Source organism: Pseudochaenichthys georgianus, unplaced genomic scaffold, assembly GCF_902827115.2.
Source record: "Pseudochaenichthys georgianus unplaced genomic scaffold, fPseGeo1.2 scaffold_631_arrow_ctg1, whole genome shotgun sequence".
NCBI classification, from domain to species: Eukaryota; Metazoa; Chordata; class Actinopteri; order Perciformes; family Channichthyidae; genus Pseudochaenichthys; species Pseudochaenichthys georgianus.
Genome location: NW_027263188.1, coordinates 85,001 through 102,702, shown reverse-complemented (window position 1 = coordinate 102,702; position 17,702 = coordinate 85,001). Strand labels below are relative to the sequence as shown.

The following is a 17,702-nucleotide window of genomic DNA, read 5'->3' as shown; positions in this document are numbered from 1 at the left end:
TTCATGCACTTTATATTTGTTTTTGTGTTGCATCTTATTTTGAAGGCATGTTTAAACGTTACCATAGCGACCAGAGAGTGTTGGCCGAGGCTATATACAGGACGGTCCTGTACACAACGCCAAATGGCTATATACAGGACCGTCCTGTACACAGCTCTCTGAAATGGCTATATACAGGACGGTCCTGCACAGAAGCCCTGAAATGGCTATATACAGGACGGTCCTGTATATAAGGTCTCTGAAATGGCTATATACAGGACGGTCCTGTGGATAAGATATCTGAAATGGCTATATACAGGACCGTCCTGCAGCTAACGTCAAATGACTATATACAGACCGGCTATTATAGCATGCTTAAGCAAGTTTCGCGGGTGGTAATGTAGGGATAGGATTCACAGATAAATATTCTCACGACAACATTATTTTCAATGAGTTTCCCCTCAATATAAAATTGTGGCAATTAAATCTCTTTCCATGCCAATTGCTTAGCTTTTTATGCTGATTTCAGTCTTTTTTTAGGCTTATCTTTTTATGTTGTTTCAATCATTTTCTACTTTATATTTTCCAATGCACAATGTTTTACTTGTAAAGGATATCACTGCATACTTTAAAGACTACTCGGTTTTATTAAAACTGAAGGTTTTTTTTTAAAGAATACGCCGACATTTCGTTGACGTGTAGTGATTTTGCATTGAAAGCAACACAAATCATTTATCGGCTACGCCGGCATTTTTATTTTAGAAATCGGAGAAACCGTCTTTTGAATTGTATGTAGTATGCTGTACATTTTTGTAATTTATCCTGCTGTAAACGTTAATTGTACACCAATTATATCTATATTTCTGTAGACTACATAAAAAGCGACTCGATTTTTCTGCCAATAAAGACGTGAAAATCCCATTCAGGGCTTCTGTGCAGGACCGTCCTGTATATAGCCATTTCAGAGAGCTGTGTACAGGACCGTCCTGTATATAGCCACTCCCGAGAGTGTTAGGGGGCAGAGAGGATGTTACTCATGTTATGTTGTTGGTGCGATGTTCCGAGGTCGCTGATAATAAAGTTGCATACGAGTACACAGTGGATTCACGTTTAATATTATATTTATGAAAATACCACAGTTGTTATGCTAGTTGTATCATTTTATTTTGTGTATTTATCCACCACACCTTAAAGGCCGGTCCGTGAAAATATTGTCTGACATTAAAACGGTCCGTGGCGCAAAAAAGGTTGGGGACCGCTGCTTTACTTCACCTGAGCTGAGGTTATCTGAGACTCTCAGTGTGACAGGAGAGAGTTCTCCCTCCACCTTGTTGTTGAAAAAGCTCCTTCAATATCCGTTAGCTTGGCTAGCTAGCACCAGATGCTAACCACAACGATCTCCGGTAGATCAAATCAAATTTTATTTCTATAGCACATTTAAAAACGATTTTCGGTCGAGCCAAAGTGCTGCACATGCAGATAATAAATAACACATTACTACCGATGTAAACAGAAGACAATAAATTACAACAGCAAATATAAAAATCAAACACAGGGAAGTGTCATGAGTCGTGCTCTGCTATGATTAGATACCCACCGGTGCGCGAGCTCTCTCTCTCGCTCGCTTGCGCACGCACACAAAATGGCAAGTGCCACACACACAGAGCAGAGCTTGAATGAAACAGACCCAGAAGTAAGCTACTTGTACTCACGAGGCCTATTATGTGCAGAATCCCTCTCGCTTTCAGGTGGTTTTGATTGAGTGTCCACATGTGGACGTTTAAGGACTAAAAAACGATCCATTTGTCACTTTGCTGTTAGCAAATCATTTGGGGCTCCAGCTAACAGGAAGTCACTTAAGTGTCACAAAGTAATTTAGCCTATGGGTAGGTCAAAAATCGAATGGGCCGAATGGGCCATTGGCCTAATCATATCACCTGTGTTGGCTTTATGTTTTTGGTCAAACATTTATTTGTTTCACATTTGCATTGATGGAATCAATAATTTTTCTGATTTAATTTAATAATAATAATTAAAAAAACAAAACACATATTTCTTGGGGGTGCTTAGGGGGTGCTTTGGCAATCCTGGGGGGTGCTTCTATCATATTAATAGATGTCTTGTAATGCACTATTGAGGAACCTGCGACCCAAGTTTTTCATTCATTGCATAACTACACCGCAGTTGTGAATATTGTTAGGGAAATTATTGACCTAGACTCCTAGATATGATGTACAGGACCAACCCTGACGTTTGTTTATATCCTTTAAGGACATAGGCTGCTTGAGCCATAAATGTTATTGTTCCCATTCTGTGACCGGTTAACACTAAGTCACAGATGGTCTGTTGTTGTGGGTGCACTGGGACACTTCCTTCTTTGTTGTTTGTGGACTCCAAGGTATGACATCTTCGAGGCCATAAGTGACGGACGCAAGTGACTCAGTGTGCCCAACTGGTTAAACTATCTTATCAAGATATGTTGATTACTCTCTTTGAAACCAGTTAAATGGGCTAACAAGAGACAGGTTCTCCAGAATTGATGTGGCAACTCTCCCGTGCAGTCTCACCGTGACTGCTGTGATTTGTGATGTGAATCCTCCGGCCGTAACTCCAAATAAACCTCCAGTGTTTGACATCAAAGCTCCTGCTCTACTGTGTCTCCTTTCTGAGTCGGTGACTCCCACTGCATTGCTACACAGAAGTTTCCACTACAAATATGATATGTCAATAAACCTTAGAAAATCTTGAAATCTTGAAAGGGATGTGCAAAATAGTCATTATATACAGTCTTTAATTAACTATTAGTGGAGAATAACGAGTAATGAATATACTTTATAGGGATCCTATTAATATCTAATAATAAAAATAATGAAATTCAATAACATGCTTTAACCACTAGGTGTCCCTTTATATCAGCTCTGCACCGTTATGGTGTAAATACAGCCTATCTACCAATTGGATCAAATATAAAAGTGAGCCGAATTAGTGTTGATACTGCAAGGAGACGTATTGTGTGAAAAGAAATGTAAGATGTTGTTTAATTGCTGATATATTTATGATCCACGTCACGTTTTCAGTGTTGGCGGCAGTTCCTCATGTTTGTCTAGAAGTCTTCTCATCACGGCTCTATAAATAGAGAACTACGACAGATATGTAATATTTAATGCAGCCGAACCATGTATAACAATGCCGTTATGTGATGACTTTCAAAGAGAAAAGCAAGCACACTCGGAATAAAGTATTATTTTTTTGGTCTGTTTCCGGTATTTGTTAATGACGATGTGATGTGAGATGTGAGACTGGAATTGCACAGGGGAAAATAACGTATCTTTAGATGCTGATTTTGTTAAACTAATACGTTTGCGCTGTGGACCAACACTATACATTGATGGAGAAGGGGGTAGCAATAAAGATAACACCATTAAACAGTTACACAACATAACAGAAATAATATCGATAGCAGCGTCCCTAGCAACCACCTTGGTAACAATGAAAACGTTGTATGGACACAATTTCCTGAAGTCATCTTCATAATAACTAGCAAACTAAAGATCATGTACATCCACTGCACACATAATCTGAAATAACAACTCATATTTCTCGTATCAAATGACATCAAAACGCATTTTAATGGCCAAACTAACCTTAAAATAAAACAGGGTATATGCAGGAATCCTGAAGTCAAATGTAATACCTTTTAAGACCTTTTTTAAGACCCTTTCCATACATTTTAAGACCTCATCGCAACTTCGAGTTCTAACCGGTTACATTGGCGACACACTTTACCTCACATTTACTATATTGATTGTAAGATAGCACAACTAAACAGTGCAGACAGACTACTGAAGCCTCCTCTCCACATGAACTTCAACCTCTCTGTGAAGGTCAGGTTTAATGCAGTATGCTGCTTTGTTGCTTCTGTACTCTGTGCTCTTTCATTCCAGTAAAACTCCTCAGAAACCATTAGAAACCAGTATTTGACCAATAAACAAAACAATTGACAAAACGTTGAACTATTAAATATATTAAACTTTGGTGAGCTTCAGCGGGGTAATGCCATATAGGAGCTCCCTCACAAATACCCAGGGGTTAAATTGGGCTGGGGCTGTCCGGGGCTAAGCCCGGCACATAGGACCATACTATGACGTCATCACCCTCACACATTTGTCATATGTTTACAAAAAACGATATATATGTTAAGACTTTTCTCGTTCTTATAGACTATATTTAGGGTCGATATGTGTTGACCTTACTTTAAAATAGCAGATCTCTGTGACCGGATATAGTTTGGCAACTTTGGCTTAGACCCCGGCCCCACGAGGACGCATACAGTAAAACGCATACGCAAAAAAGTCTTCCGTTCACACGCATTCGATTCATTAGCGTGTCCGTTCACACTAGACCGCTGGAAATGCTAGAAACGCTGGAAACGCTGTAGTACATATGCCAGGTCTGTAAGTGGCGCTGCTGCCGTCACAAAATACACCAAAAGCAGCAAAGAAGACCCCGGAGCATGGTTGTCATGGTTGCCCTTCTGTTTATTCTCCGCGGTGGACGGCGTGTTCTCCCCCCCCCCCCCCCCACAGAGCGGAGCAAGGCAACGAAACTTAAAATAAGAAGCAGCATTTTATGGCACGCTATGCATGGGGCCACCTTGAGGGGGTTTCCTGACATGTTGTTTCAGTAAATTAAAGGGTGTTTCATGTTGTGGTTGCTGTGGACCTTCTTAATACCTTGGAAAATGCCGTTTAATACTTTTTAATAGCCTTAATTTTCGCTAAATTGATTTATCAACTTTTAATACTTTTTAAGACCCCGCGGACACCCTGTAAAGATTTCAGGCGTTTTTGTAGAAATACTACGTCCCAAGTTGTGGACCAACGTAGTTATTACACGTTTAGATGGGAGACTGGGTTGGTCACACAACGATTGAAGCTCTTCACTTTAGCCTGTTAAGCCCTGAGCCTGTGTTTCAGGCCTCAGGGTCGAAAATGACATTCCCAGAACAAATGACTATATCTTCCCTTCTAAAAGGGTTACATTAATAATCTTTTTTCCTCAAAGCAATGATACACCTGTGAGTTGGATGTAGAAAGGTCAGAATCAAAATAGATGTTTTTATTTTAAAGTAAATTCAGATTGCACACAGTAAGAAAATATAATGAATGAATGATGGAATAGTAGAAAAAAAGCTATAACATATAATAAGTACCCTGTATCAAGATTGATGCAAAACAAGTGACATTTGACCTTTTTAGAGAGGTTTAGAAAAATCACCCACCTCTGAGGTAATTTAGTGTGTATTTGCCGTTTCTCTGGAACCCATCAGTCGATTTTGGTGATTGACACCTCTTTTTAACCGTTAGAGCCAATATAATTGAGGGGAAGTTCCAAAATCTACCTAGACGTTTCCATGTTACTCTCTGAAAACTGAAAACTAGGCTTATTGATCATAAATATGATGATGGATTATCAGTAATCATTTCAAAGTGACACAGAGACATTGGATTAACCTTCAGCAGCGTTTATATGCGTTTTAATGCCATTGAACACAACTTTGATCAGAAAACAGCAAAGGTAAGACGTATTTGCCGTTTTGGCCACGTAAAGTGGAGTTGTCTGTTGTCTTTGCTGGCTTTCGCTGCCGCAAGTTTTGTTCGCTCAGTGATTATACTTATACCATTGGAATCTGTGGAATCTCAGCTTTCATATGATATCTTGTTTGTGCAGATCCGATGAAGTATAACATATTTCTACCGTGAGTTATGTGCTAAGTGCGTTAACATTCTATCGTTTAGTGCTAATTCAGGGGCTCGGCGTCAGACTTGTGTTTTGTTTCGGTAAAAATGGTTCATGTCGTCAGGTAGCTGAGTTTCTTCCCGTTAAGTGGGTATGACACATTCATAGTTTGTTAAATGTTAAGAAGCCCTCAGACGCTGTTTCTTGCTAGATGGTGTTAGAAATTAAAATCAATGTTGATATGAAGTAATTTGAATTAAATATACTATTTAATTTAAATCAGTTTTATTCTGAAAAACCGGAAGTTCACACTAACTATTAACTTAATACTTTTATTCTGAAAATTCTTCACTTCCGGTTAGCATTAGCATGTGGCGAAATGCTACGTTTTCAAACCGTGAATCGAAGGTGAAATGTCATGTGATGTTGTACACTGAGCACACTGGGTTTAGCACTCATGTATTGCCGCTGAACACATTTATCAGGGAATGTTTAAATAACCACAGACACCAGAATGATGTAATTTAACAACAGAAAAAGGCAGGAATTGCTTTGGACCCGCCCCCCACGACGCTGGCCAATAGGAGAAGACCTGAGATGACAACAGGAACGGCAAGCCAATAATTGAGCTCTTCTACCCCCTGACCTGGACTGACCGGGGACATGAGGAGAGCGGCTCCTTTTGCAATTTCATTTGTACACCACCGCATCTTTTGTGTAATTAAATGCTGTTAACTTTTATAAGCTTCCCGTGACTCTTTTCAGTCTCTCCTGCCTTCAGGGTTCAATAATTGCTTTCAATGGGGCGGGGGCTCCCAGTTTAAGGTGATAAGAGACATGTAGCAGGCTATAACCTCAAGACACAGAAGTGGGCAGTGAGAAAGGTCTGTAGCCCCTGCTCTTCTAACCCCCGGCCTTACACTAAGACATATAGATAGTTCTAAATTGATATTAGACATGATGCTCTGCACTGTAAGTATGTCCTGTGATTGTGGCTCCTCCGGTTGGTAACTGACTGATTGATGGAGAGTGAACTTGAGCATCAAAACAGGAGCACAGCAGGACCCTCCACCTCCTGTAATTACTGTGCTGCAGATCAAGTGGCACTCTTCCACCAGCATGAACAGACCATTGTTGGATCCAGTGTTGTGCCTCCTCAGTGTGGGGGCCCTAACACAACACTGGTAAACTTTCAGGGCCCCCTCTTCAACATGTCAATGTGTACGCCATTGTAGGGATCTGTTCATTATGGCGCCTTATCAAAGCTCTGCTGGTGTTTTGAGAGATCTGTTGTATTTATCTGCGTGTTGTTGGCCTCCCCTGTGTTTCTTTGTATCTGTGTCATGTACTGTACGGCGGTACACATTTGTCAGTGTTTTCTGGGCCTTTCTGCCCTTGCATCCAGATCGATGGTGCAGATTTGATCAAAACTGTTGGGCTGCATGTGGAATGCCAACATTGTCATCAGGCACAGTGGGAACCAAATGGTGCAATCGGTTGGATTGATCCGGTCGAGTCCACCGCCGCCGCCCAATCCGCAATCAGAGGCCCTCCGATCGAAGGCAATGATCCTCAGCCGGGACCCCCCGCAGGGAGGGAAGGAGGGGGTTGTCGCTGGGCTCAGTAAAGGCAGAGAGGATGGGGTGGGATGAGAGTGGATTGTGAGGAGGAGGAAGGTGGAACCTTCAATATCAAAGAGATTAAGGAAATGCTGGAGGAACAAGTTTCTGCCGGGGATACCGGGCAGTGCTGCGTCCAGCTAGGGAGGGGGGTCTTTCGTCCCAACATAGTCAGAAACAGGTGTATCAACATGTAACTATAACGTGTTTTTTTTTACAGGAAGTTCAGGGTGTAAGGGACTCTCCGGTTAGGTTGGCCTAACCACATAATAACTAATGCTTTGACTTAATATTTCTAAATATGTCAATGTTTAGTCCTGAGTTCAGCCCTACACACTTTAGATAACTGGATAACTATTATGACACACGTTGTTATGGCTAGCACACTTAAGAATAATTGATGCTAATGTTGGGCCCCGTAAAAATGTTCTCATCCTCATTTATTATTAAAAATGTATCGTTACAGCAGTATTTATACCTGATTAGTACTATATATTTTATTACACTATCCCTTGGGACAAATGTCTTCTTTTTTCTTTACTCGCCACTGTGTTATTCTGAATTAATCCTGAAAACAAAATAGATGTATGTTCTTGAGCCTTGTATTAACAATATCAATGTGGCACGTGACTGTCTGTGTGACTGTCTGTGTGTGTGTGTGTGTGTGTGTGTGTGTGTGTGTGTGTGTGTGTGTGTGTGTGTGTGTGTGTGTGTGTGTGTGTGTGTGTGTGTGTGTGTGGTGTGTGTGTGTGTGTGTGTGTGTGTGTGTGTGTGTGTGTGTGTGTGTGTGTGTGTGTGTGTGTGTGTGTGTTGTGTGTGTGTGTGTGTGTGTTGTCTGTCTGTGTTTTCTTGTTTTCTTCCCTATCTTTCTTTCTTACAGTGCAGACGCTTTTCTGCTTGCTCTTGCCTCTGCTTACTTTTTATGCTGATTTTCCTATTCTTATTCTCTGAAAACTTCGGCTCCTGGACATTAACTTATCACTGGGACAGTTTATCTTCGTAAATAGACGGAGGATCTCAGCCATATTTCAACATTTTTACGACGACCTCAGTCTTACAGTAGCGTGGCCTAGCAACAGCTAAAGCCTGGTAGGCTACTGCATGCTATTTAGCTTAAGCTAGTTGGTAGCAAAATGCCTCCGTTCTCTACAGATGACTTCCACAAACTTCTACAGAAGATGGCTGTGTTGGAAATGAAAATGCAACGGTTGGAAGTTAACGTGGAAGTGAATGGACTATGTCGTGGGAATGACACCACTTTACCAGTGTTGCAAAATAATGAAAAACGGTATGCTAACTCACAGCTAGTTAGCAGCTAAAAGGATTCCAAGGAACAGGAGGGCTGCGTACCGGGTAATACATCTACAAGTGGTAGTCCTCCCTGGAACTCTCTGGGTGCAAAGCCTAAGAGTAAATCATTTTCATGGGATTTGGGAGGACGGATAACAGGCAGAGCCCAGCGCTCTGAAATCTGTGATGCGACCGGCTGGCCTGCATTGTTATCACCCAGGAAGAGCGCCTCTTCAACCCCTATTCATACTAGGAAACAGCTGTGGACAGCTGCTAAAGGGAGAACTACAAAAAATCCTCCTAAACCACCAAGTGTGCCAATCCAGAACAGATACGCTCCGCTGACCGAGAACCGGAGATCTCTTTCTGAAGACCTGGATAACCTGTCCTCCTCACACAGCAGGGTAAGGACCAATAGCTACTCCAAAAGTAAAAGGCTAGAGGGAAAGCTAACGACTGGGCCTGAAACTCTGATTGTGGGTGACTCTGCTGTAAGAGATGTAAAAGGTCTGTGTAATAAGAACAACACCAAAGTACTCTGTTTTCCCAAGGATACGGTCTCTGACTTGGCTGAGAAGATCCTGCATATTGGGGCTGAACATCTGACTGTGAAGAATGTGGTACTGCACATTGGAACAGATGATGTTGTGAAACAACAGTCAGAAGTGCTGAAAGAAGACTTTAAATGTCTGTTGGAAACTGTCAGCTCTCTAAATGCAGAGGTGTTCATCAGTGGCCCTCTACCGCCAGTCAGAAGAGGAGTGGAGAGATTCAGCAGATCGTTTGCACTGAACACCTGGCTTTCAACTGCCTGTACTGACCATTCTGTCCATTTTATTGACAATTTTAACTTTTTCTGGGACCGCAGACATCTTTTCAAGGCAAATGGAGTTTTCCTGAACAAGTCAGGAGTGAAATTGTTTATCTCTAACATATTCAACTGCCTGCGTCATCAATCTGTTCCCTCTGCCAAGGATAAGCGGCAAGAGGAATCAAAACAGGAGAAAGACACAACACATCGCTCAGAAAACCCTGAAGAAGTATCACTGCACCGCCTGAGGAATGTTCTGATTATGGGAGACATATGAGACACACGGAGGAGTCTCCACCGCCCGTCACCCCCCCCCCCCCCCCCCCTGTCAACGCCTTTGAGGATACTCCGTTCCTGGAGTTCAAAGACCAAACTAAGGCGATACGCAGGGCTGGCACCATGTCCTTTACCCCCGCTCCTCAACGACGTCAACCAAAAATCACCGCGGAGACGCGCACCATCTCCTCCGTCTTCATCACCGTGCCTACGTCAACCACCTACCCACCCTGGCAGCATGTCCTCTACCCCCGCACCATCTCCCCCGTCTCCATCAACGTGCCTACGTCAACCACCTCCCCTCCCTTCAAGAAAGCATCTGCAGTCTCCGAAGCCTGATAAGGATGTGTGTGTACAAAACACAACAAACTCTCACTGATATGTGTGGGGTCCAGGCTCTAGGGCGTATGGCACTCTCAACTCTTTCCAGGACATGCCGGGGCCCTGCCTGCCAGTAGCTTTGCCGATATCTGTATTGATAGGTAATATATTAAGAGCGGCGAATCATCTTAGAAACAGGAAGCGCCCAAACGTTTGTGTGAGTTTATCACATTTAGCAGTGATTCCATGTCAGCCACAGCTTGTTACAAAAAACATGACTGATAGTGTATTTAACAAACTTAAACTAGCTTTATTAAATGTCAGGTCTTTGGCAGGAAAAACATTTTTAATCCATGATTTTATCACTGAGCACAATCTTGATTTTATGTTTTTAACGGAAACATGGATTGAACAAAATAACAGTGCAGCTGTTCTTATCGAATCAACCCCTCCCAACTTTAGTTTTATGAGTCAGGAAAGAATGCATAAGAAAGGGGGTGGAGTTGCTATTCTGTTCAATGATTCCCTTCAATGAAGGAAGACATCGTATGGAAACTTTGATTATTTTGAATATGTGGCCCTTCAGCTGAAATGCTCCTCTCGAGCTCTGTTCCTAAATATCTATAGGCCACCCAAATACTGTGCAAGCTTTTTTGATGACTTTACTGAACTGCTGTCTATAGTGTGTATTGACTTTGACCGTCTAGTCATTGTTGGTGATTTTAACATCCATGTTGACAACCCCCAGGACAGAGGGGCTAAAGAACTGTTTTGTGTTCTTGATAGCTATGGACTGACTCAGCATGTGACGGAGCCCACGCACAATAAGGGGCACACTCTGGACTTAATTATCTCAAAGGGTCTGAATATCTCTAAGGTTGTGGTGACTGATGTTGCGCTCTCTGACCATTCCTGTGTGTTCTTTGAGAGCTCTATTTCTGTTCACACAAATATTCAAAAAGAGGTAACCACAAAGCGATATTTAACTGAAAATACTAGGGAAATGTTTACTCAGAATTTTTCTTCCACACTTGCCCCTGCTAACACCTCAGTAAATGAGCTAGGAGATCATTTTAATTCAAAAATAAAAAATGTTATAGATGCCATTGCTCCAATTAAGGTAAAGGAAGTGACTGGGAAGAAAATATCTCCATGGAGAAAGGCCATGACCGTTAAAACAGAAAAAAGAGAATGTCGGAAATCTGAACGCAGGTGGCGAAAAACAAATCTCCAGGTTCACTTTGAAATCTATAAAGAGAGACTTGGCCTTTATAATTTGGAATTGAAAAACGCACGACAATCGTTCTTCTCTGACATCATTACCAAAAACAACGCACGTGCCTTGTTTGCTACCGTCGACAGACTAACTAACCCCCCAGTGTCAGTAGCCTCTGAATTTCTATCCACCAGGGCGTGCAATGATTTTGCCTTCTTCACTGACAACATTCAGAAAATCAGACAAGCAGTCAGTGCCTCTGCATCAGGAACAGCAAATGTGTTGTCTCTGTGTCCACTTAACATCAATTCAGACACCATGACACAATTCCATCAGATTAATGATAAAAACCTAGAGGACATTATACAACTTCTGAAATCCTCCTCCTGCTGCCTTGATATTATTCCAACAGGATTTTTCAAAGATGTTTTGCCTTGCATGGCCTCAGATCTACTTCATATAGTAAACAAATCTCTTCACTCAGGTATTTTTCCACAGGCCCTGAAAACTGCAGTCATTAAACCGCTCTTTAAAAAGAATAATCTAGATGCTTCAGTAATGAACAATTACAGGCCCATATCAAACCTCCCATTTCTAGGTAACATCATTGAAAAAGTTGTTTTTCAACAGTTGAGTAATTTCTTGCATTTAAATAACTGTTTGGATATGTTCCAGTCAGGCTTTCGTCCAAACCACAGCACTGAGAATGCTCTTGTAAAGGTCTTTAATGACATCCACTTAAACACAGACAGTGGCAGAACTTCAGTGTTAGTATTATTAGATCTCAGTGCTGCGTTTGACACTGTTGACCACAGCATATTACTAGACCGACTGGAAAACTGGGTGGGACTTTCGAAAACAGTTCTAAATTGGTTTGAATCCTACTTAAAGGACAGAAACAACTTTGTTTCTATAGGTAAATACACATCTGAGTTAACAAATATGACATGTGGGGTTCCTCAAGGCTCCATCTTGGGGCCTCTTCTCTTTAACATCTACATGCACCACTGGCTCAGATAATGAAGAACAACATAAGTTACCATAGCTATGCAGATGACACACACATTTACGTAACAATTTCACCAGGAGACTATGCTCCAATTCAAACACTGAGTAAGTGCATTAAACAAATCAATGACTGGATGTGTCAGAACTTTCTCCAATTAAACAAAGATAAAACTGAGGTAATGGTTTTTGGAGCCAAGGCAGAACATTTAAAAGTTAGCGCTGAGCTTCAGTCTGCAATGTTCAAACCAACAGATAAAGCCAGAAATCTAGGTGTAGTCATGGTCTCTGACCTGAGTTTCAACAGTCACATTAAAACAGTTACTAAATCAGCCTACTATCACCTAAAGAATATATCTAGGATTAAAAGACTAATGTCACAGCAGGATCTGGAGAAACTTGTCCATGCTTTTATCATCAGTAGACTGGACTACTGCAATGGTGTCTTCACAGGTCTCACTAAAACATCTATTAGAAAGCTGCAGCTGATTCAGAACGCCGCTGCTCGAGTCCTCACTAACACTAAGAAAGTGGATCACATCACTCCTGTTCTGAAGTCTTCACACTGGCTTCCTGTGTGTCAAAGAATAGATTTCAAAATACTGCTGCTGGTTTATAAAGCACTGAATGGTTTAGGCCCAAAATACATTTCTGACCTCCTGCTAAATGATGAACCATCCAGATCTCTCAGGTCTTCAGGGACTGGTCAGCTTTCTGTCCCCAGAGTCAGAACTAAACATGGAGAAGCAGCGTTCAGTTATTATGCTCCAAATATCTGGAACAAACTCCCAGAAACCTGCAGGTCCGCTGCAACTCTTACTACTTTTAAATCCAGGCTGAAGACTTTTCTTGTTGTCACTGCTTTTAATTGAACTATTCATATCTTAAACTGCACTGTAACTTTTATCCATGTACTTTGTCTTTTAATGTTTAATTGAACTATTCATATTTTAGACTGCACTGTAACTTTTATCCATGTATTTTTCCTTTTAATGTTTATTTTATTAGCTTTTCTTTTTTAATGCTTAATGTCTTTCATTTTTTGTAAAGCACTTTGAATTGCCTTGCGTTGAAAAGTGCTATATAAATAAACTTGCCTTGCCTTTGTGTGTGTGTCCTGGCTGCCAGCACCTTTATAGATATGTGCAGTGGTGTGTAAAGTGACAGGTAAGAGATTAGGCCTGTAATCCGGGGCCAGACCTGCAGAGAGGGCCACAGGTCAAAATCTGGTCCTGCTGGCCCCAGGACACACACACACACACACACACACACACACACACACACACACACACACACACACACACACACACACACACACACACACACGCACGCACGCGCACACACACACACACACACACACACACACACACACACACACACACACACAGTCAGACACAAACACAGCCATTCATTAATGTATACTGTAAATCCACATGTTAATATTTTTTAAAGCTGACATTGAGTGAGTTTTTAGTGAGGAAACATTGCTTGTGTGTGTGTGTGTGTGTGTGTGTGTGTGTGTGTGTGTGTGTGTGTGTGTGTGTGTGTGTGTGTGTGTGTGTGTGTGTGTGTGTGTGTGTGTGTGTGTGTGTGTGTGTGTGTGTGTGTGTGTGTGTGTGTGTGTGTGTGTGTGTGTGTGTGTGCGTGCGTGTGTGTGTGTGCGTGTGTGGCCTAGCATTACTATACTAGGTGGGGACCTACATCTGTTTACACAGTCACGTGTGGGGACTCGCCTCCCTTATGGGGACAAATTGGAGGTCCCCATGAGGGGGATCATTCATTTTAGGGTGAAGACTTGGTTAGGGTTAGGCATGTGTTGGTTATGGTTAAGGTTAGGATAAGTCTCCAGGAAATGCATGTAAGTCAATGTAATGTCCCCTGAAGTGATATATACATGGTGTGTTTGTGTTTGTGTGTGTGTGTGTGTGTGTGTGTGTGTGTGTGTGTGTGTGTGTGTGTGTGTGTGTGTGTGTGTGTGTGTGTGTGTGTGTGTGTGTGTGTGTGTGTGTGTGTGTGTGTGTGTGTGTGTGTGTGTGTGTGTGTGTGTGTGTGTGTGTGTGTGTGTGTGTGCGCGTGTGCATCATACCCAGTGTGTACAGTGGAACCCCGCTGAGCTGGGCGTTGTGGAGGTGCAGCTCTGTGAGCCGGCTGGTCAGCAGGGCTTTAGAGAGAGACTGAGCCGGGTAGTCAACCACAGCCACATTACACACATCCAGCCTGGAGAGACGCACACTCTGAAACACACACACACACACACACACACACACACACACACACACACACACACACACACACACACACACACACACACATTGTTATGCGATCAATACAGACACACGAACAAAGAAACAGTTCATGGAGATGTCTAATAATCCCCAAAGTAGTGAAATCACAGTGTATGGTGGAAGAAAAGGCTTCACTACTAACTATTAAAACTTAATGTAAAAATAACTGATGGGTAGGGTTACACACAGAGATGTGCCTTCTTTGGTTCAGGATAGTTCTGAAGTTAGATGTAGGAGGTCTAAACTAGTACTACAACGTACATGGTTCACAGACGCAACTGCAACAAATGTCATCAACGCATACTTATTTCTGTACTTGTTTATTTAATTATTTATAAAGTAGTCAACTCCGATATGCAAATGTCACTACCCGTCTGTTTTTAAACACTGTGATTTGAACTGCATGTGTTGTATTAATGCATGTATGTCTATGTAGCCTATAGTAGAGATACAAATACATATATTGGTTTTGTTTTATTGCTTGTTGAGATATGCACTGACAGGATTGCTTTCCAATGATAATAAAGGAATTCAATTCAATTCAATTTTGACGAGTGTCGAACAGTACTGGAGGGACCTGAGGAGAGATTAAGAGGTGAACAATTTGGTTGGTTTGGGAGAGTAGAATGAAGTGACTTAGGGTCATACTCATTTGCTTCATCATAATACATTATAGAGGTATAAGTGTTATACCAACTCTTCATGTTGCACGTGACCAGAGCTAACAAGGAGACTTAAGAGCGGTGCACGGATGACGTATTTACCCGGAAGTAAGCTGCTGGTTCCCTAGACAAAAAAGCAATGGGATTTCTCCATAGCATTTTGTAAAATAGCTCGAAAAAAGGTCTGTGGAAAACCAACCTGTTTGATAAATGCACGTTTTGATCAGCCGGATAACATCCACCCTACTTTTATAATTTTCTAATCATAAATCTAATCACCAGAAGCAAAATGCTAACGTTATGCTATAAACTACAGCCGAGTACAGCAGGGCCATACTTGCCAACCCTCCCGATTTTCGCAGGAGACTCCCGATTTCATTGCCCTCTCCCGGTTTCCTCCCAGGGTCATATTTCTCCCGCATTTCTCCCGATTTCTGACTAAATCAGATTTACTCAGGACTGTTTCCACTCAGACTTTAATACAGCTACACCATTGTTTGGTTTCCATGGTAGCGCGTCTCTTTAGTAGCGCGCGCAACTGAAAGTCTGAGAGGATGAGGTAGATATATCACAGAAAACAGAACAAGAATCGACGACTATACCCTCTGCTCACTCCTGGTCCAGCCCACACATGCTCCATCAAGGTGCTTCAGGCCGCAAGGCAGAGCACTTACAACTACAATAAGCATGTTAATGTTAATCTAGTACAGCTCCGGCGATCCACTAGCACAGCACCCCCCCCCCCCCCGCGGTGGTTTGGAAATTCTCCCGATTTCTGAGGTCTCAAGGTTGGCAAGTATGCGCACGACTCTAACGTCACTCCAACTTAAGATCCATATTCAAACATACAGATTCTAAATGGAACGAGTTGAAGCGTCTGTTTGAACACTTTGCAGGAGGCAGGGCAAACAAACTTAGAGGAGTGTTTACGTGTTCGGTGTAATGACGTACAACGGCCTCCACAACGTATGTAGTCCTATTCAGCCACTCGGGTTACCGAGTGGCTGAATAGGACTACATACGTTGTGTTTGTGGTTTCTGAAGAGTTGACGTGTCTGAAAAACGATGGTTGTTAAACCATCGTTTTTCAGACACGTCAACTCTTCAGAAATCACCAGTGGGGTCACTGCTGATGGATTTAATGTCGTAGAACAAAACGTGATCCGTCTCTTCAATGTGTCTCAACCTCAGACCTTATTTCCAGCTATTTTACCAAATCCTATGGAGAAATTGGCTCTGAGACCAGGGAACAGGAAGTGGTGAAATGCTAACTCACTTCTGGGTTCTAGGACTCGTCACTGCACCACTCTATATAGGACATATTAAGTCTGCTTTTGTATCTCTGGTTGTTTGGGTCTCTAACTCCTCGGGGGGATATCAATGTAACTTTGATTCTTGCCATAAACTGCTGTTGTTCTTCTCGGCTCTAGTGTTGGCCCTCGCTTTTTCAAGCCGGACAGATTATTTGCGGTGCAGTTGGACCAGTTTTCAGGGTGGAGAACTAAAAGGCGCCTAATCAAACGACCATGGCCACAGCCGGCATTAAACGCCCCAGGAACCAGGAGACCAAGCTGCCTCCATAGATACATTTTATCCTGGTAATATGGAGAAACAAAGTCAGAGCGCAATTTGAGCTGCTTTCATGAAGACATTTCCCAATTTGCCAAAGCCAATAGGTGCGTTCACACCAACTTATTTTCCCACAATAGTTCATGAGAACTCTTTAGTTCTGATGAACTAAAGAGCAGATCGCGTTCACACCGGAATAAGTCCCTGGGGAAGGATTAGGCAAATGAAGCCGCTGACGTCACTTCTTCTTCTTCTGCTTTGGGTTTTCTGGAAGGCCGCAAACAACTTCACGGCGTATACTACCACCCGAAGTCCCCGGCCGGAAGTCCCCGGAGTTGGGGAAGGCTTCAGTAGAAGCTGCTGGGACTCCCAACAGCTTCTACTGAAGCCTTCCGAGTAAATCGCCAGAACGCCGACACCTCCTCATCTCCACCGCTCCCATGTTTTATTTTGTGTTGCCATAAGTTAGTCTCTCTGCGTTTCTGCGCTGGGCTAATGCTAATGCTAATAATGCTAATGCGAGGATAATAAAATGGCGGCTTCACAAAACTTTTTTGGAGTTTTACGGGGCGTGGTTTGCAATCCGCCCAGCCAATCAGAAATAGGAACCTTTTTACCCCACAAAAGTCCCTGCCCTCTAGCAGAGACTGAAAAGGGGGTAAAATGGGAACTGAACTCATTTAGTTCTGGGGGGCTTTTTGGTGTGAACTATTGTGGGAAAAGTACTCCGGTGTGAACGCGCAATATGTCAGTTTCCAATTAACTAAAGATAGCGAAATATTGTGTGTGTGTGTGTGTGTGTGTGTGTGTGTGTGTGTGTGTGTGTGTGTGTGTGTGTGTGTGTGTGTGTGTGTGTGTGTGTGTGTGTGTGTGTGTGTGTGTGTGTGTGTGTGTGTGTGTGTGTGTGTGTGTGTGTGTGTGTGTTCGCAG

At 42.4% G+C, this 17,702-nt stretch overlaps 1 protein-coding gene across 1 annotated transcript in view; it reads right to left on the bottom strand.

The window, feature by feature from the left end:
• The window catches only part of LOC117443589 (protein phosphatase 1 regulatory subunit 37), a gene marked incomplete at its 3' end in the record, with an annotated part of 67,849 nt that overhangs the window by 12,471 nt on the left and 37,676 nt on the right, over positions 1–17,702 (bottom strand). Inside the window, exon 6 of the mRNA XM_034079479.1 lies at positions 14,343–14,490. Within this exon, the coding sequence (XP_033935370.1) occupies positions 14,343–14,490 (148 nt within the window). The remainder of the gene's footprint in view (positions 1–14,342; positions 14,491–17,702) is intronic.